The sequence below is a fragment of the Galeopterus variegatus genome, unplaced genomic scaffold (genome assembly GCF_000696425.1).
Source record: "Galeopterus variegatus unplaced genomic scaffold, G_variegatus-3.0.2 Scaffold411, whole genome shotgun sequence".
In the NCBI taxonomy this organism is placed as follows: domain Eukaryota; kingdom Metazoa; phylum Chordata; class Mammalia; order Dermoptera; family Cynocephalidae; genus Galeopterus; species Galeopterus variegatus.
Window position 1 is genome coordinate 332480 of NW_007726522.1, and position 2612 is coordinate 335091.

Here is a 2612-nt window from a genome sequence, read left to right on the forward strand (position 1 = left end):
GTTCAGATCCCACATACAGACCGGTTCCTCTCACTGGCTGAGCGAGGTGCGGGCGCAACACTGAGGGTTGCGATCCGTTGCCAGTCACGAAAAAACACAAAAAGGTAAAAAAAAAACAAAAAACTAAATTGTTATTAGACCTATTTCTAAGTCTTACAATCTAATAGAGCAAATAAATAAATTACTATGTCACATTTTTGATTGCATTTAATATATTTGGTTTCTTTACAATTGTGTGTATTTTGTGTTATTAAGACTCAATCCATAGTTACTACCAAAAGCGTTTAGAAAAAAGCAGGGGGGTGGGTGGGCATGCTTAAGAACCCTTAAGGGGACAAACATTCCTTGGTAGCTCTGCTCTAACTAGGATTTCACTGAGCTCCAACCATCCCATCCCTTTGTCAGTTGCAGTGTGTATCCGAGTTCCTGGCAAACTGAGGCTTCCTCTGAATTCCAGGTTTTGCTGAAGTTGGCGGGATGGAAGGACTGAAGGAGAAGTACTTCTTGGCCCTGGCTAGCAACCGGAGTGAGAACAGCAGCTGCGGGCTGCCCCGAGAAGATTCCTTCCATATATTCCGAGATCCACTGACATCTGATCTCCCGTGGCCTGGGATCCTCTTTGGCATGACCATCCCGTCCCTCTGGTACTGGTGTACTGATCAGGTACAGGGCGGCTGGCCGAGCGAGCTTGTTCTCCCTCTTTTCATGTCTTTCCTTGGGGAGGCTGAGTTTTTTCCCTCCCTCCATCCGCTCTCTCATTCTCTCGTTTGTATTTTCCCCAGCTCCTTGACTATGCCTTCCTTTCTACTGCTCTCCATGCTATTTTGCTTCTTGCTCTTGCTAACGGCAAATCCAAAGATGCTGGTATTTGCAAAGGAGAAAACGTAATACATCCTACTTAATGTCTGGGAAGATCCAGGAAGCAAAGGAGATGATACACCTTAAATAGAGTTTAAGACTGATAATCGGATTTGGTCAACAAATACTCACTGGGTGTCCTCTACGTACCAGGCACTCCTATGAGCACTTAGAAATCAGGAGCAAACAAATCGGGCAAAGCTCTCTGACTTCGTGGAGTTCACCTTGTAGTGGGGGTGGACGGAGATGATAAATATATAAATTACATGGGATGTTAAAAAGTGATAAATGTCGTGAAAAAAGTAGAGTGAGGTAAAGAAGATTGAAAGTGTGGGAGCATAATGTAGAAAAGGGTGGGGGGCGGTGAGATGGAGACAACTTTTGAGCAGAGACTTTTTTTCTTTTTTTATTTGTTTTTAATTGACACAAAAATTGTACATATTGATGAGGTGCTGTGAGACATTTCAACACATTTATACAATGTATAGCTGTCTAGTAAATGGTGTTATTTATAGTAGTCAAATCAGGGTATTTGGCATATCCATGACCTCATTTCTTAGTGGTGAGAACATTCAAAATCCTTTCTTCTTGCTGTTTTGAAATATACAGTATATTGTTGTTAACCACAGTCACCCCGCTGTGTATTGGGACACTAGAATATATTCCTCCGATCTAACTGTAACTTTGCACCCGCTGACCAACCTCTCCCCATCCACCTCTCCCAGTCTCTGGCAGCCACAACTCTACTCTTTACTTCTATGAGATCAACTTTTTATTTCATTTATTTATTTATTTTTGTGTTTTGGCAGCAGCTGGTCTGGGGATCTGAACCCTCGACCTTGGGTGTTGTAACACTGCGCTCTAACCAAATGAGCCAAACGGCCAGCCCACAATCAACTTTTTCAGGTTCAACACATGAGTGAGATCATGCAAAGACTTTGCAGGAGATCAGGTGCTCCTGTGATTGTTCAAGAAAGACAGTTTGTGGCAGAGAGAGCAGCCAGAGCAAATGTGTAACTGGCATGAAAAAGAAATGAGAAAGGCAAAAAGCAGAACTGTGTGTATAACAAGCCTGTTGGTGTTAAAGGGGGAGAATAGAATCCCCATTTGCATTTGCTTGTATGTGCCTAAAGAAGCTCTGGATGGATAAAACTTAGAGGAGAGGATACCTGTGGGCAAGGAGACGGGACAGATGAGCACGGATGGATTGGAACCGTTTCTCTGTACACCTTTTATGAGAGGCTTAAGCCAAGCGAATATGACACCTGTTCAAATGGGGTTTTTTAAATTACTATTATTACGTTAAGGATCAGAGATCTGTGTGCTGTTCTGGAAGCTGTACTGCATGGTCAGGGCTGATGAGAGTTTAACTAAAGCAATGATTGTGGAGTTTGAAAATTAAACTGATGCAGGAGATGTTACAGAGAGTGAAACCCAGGTCCCACCCAGGGGCCGCAACTGCTGAGTGAAGAGCTAAGTACCAGGGCAGTGATGGGTGCAATGCACATATACTGTCCCTTTAAGAGAGACCCTCTTTTCCTTAGCAAATCTCAGGTGGGAGAGCCTGTGAGAGACACTGCAGACTGACGCTAACAGCATGGGCTTTAAATCTACCAGGGCTGGAATCAAGTTCAGACGGCATAACCTTGGGACACTAACATCTCTGAGCCTTGGTTTCCTCATCTGTTAAATGGGGTTACTTACTATAGTTACAAAATATAGTTACTAAATAGTTACTAAATAGCTACAAAAAA

The 2612-nt window shown here is 43.1% G+C and overlaps 1 protein-coding gene across 5 annotated transcripts in view; it reads left to right on the forward strand.

Moving 5' to 3' along the window:
- The window catches only part of SLC5A11 (solute carrier family 5 (sodium/inositol cotransporter), member 11), a 76304-nt gene that overhangs the window by 53004 nt on the left and 20688 nt on the right, over positions 1–2612 (forward strand). For all 5 annotated transcript variants that reach the window (XM_008568460.1, XM_008568458.1, XM_008568459.1 and 2 more), the window contains one exon: positions 458–663. In XM_008568460.1, coding sequence (XP_008566682.1) covers positions 458–663 — 206 coding nt within the window. The remainder of the gene's footprint in view (positions 1–457; positions 664–2612) is intronic.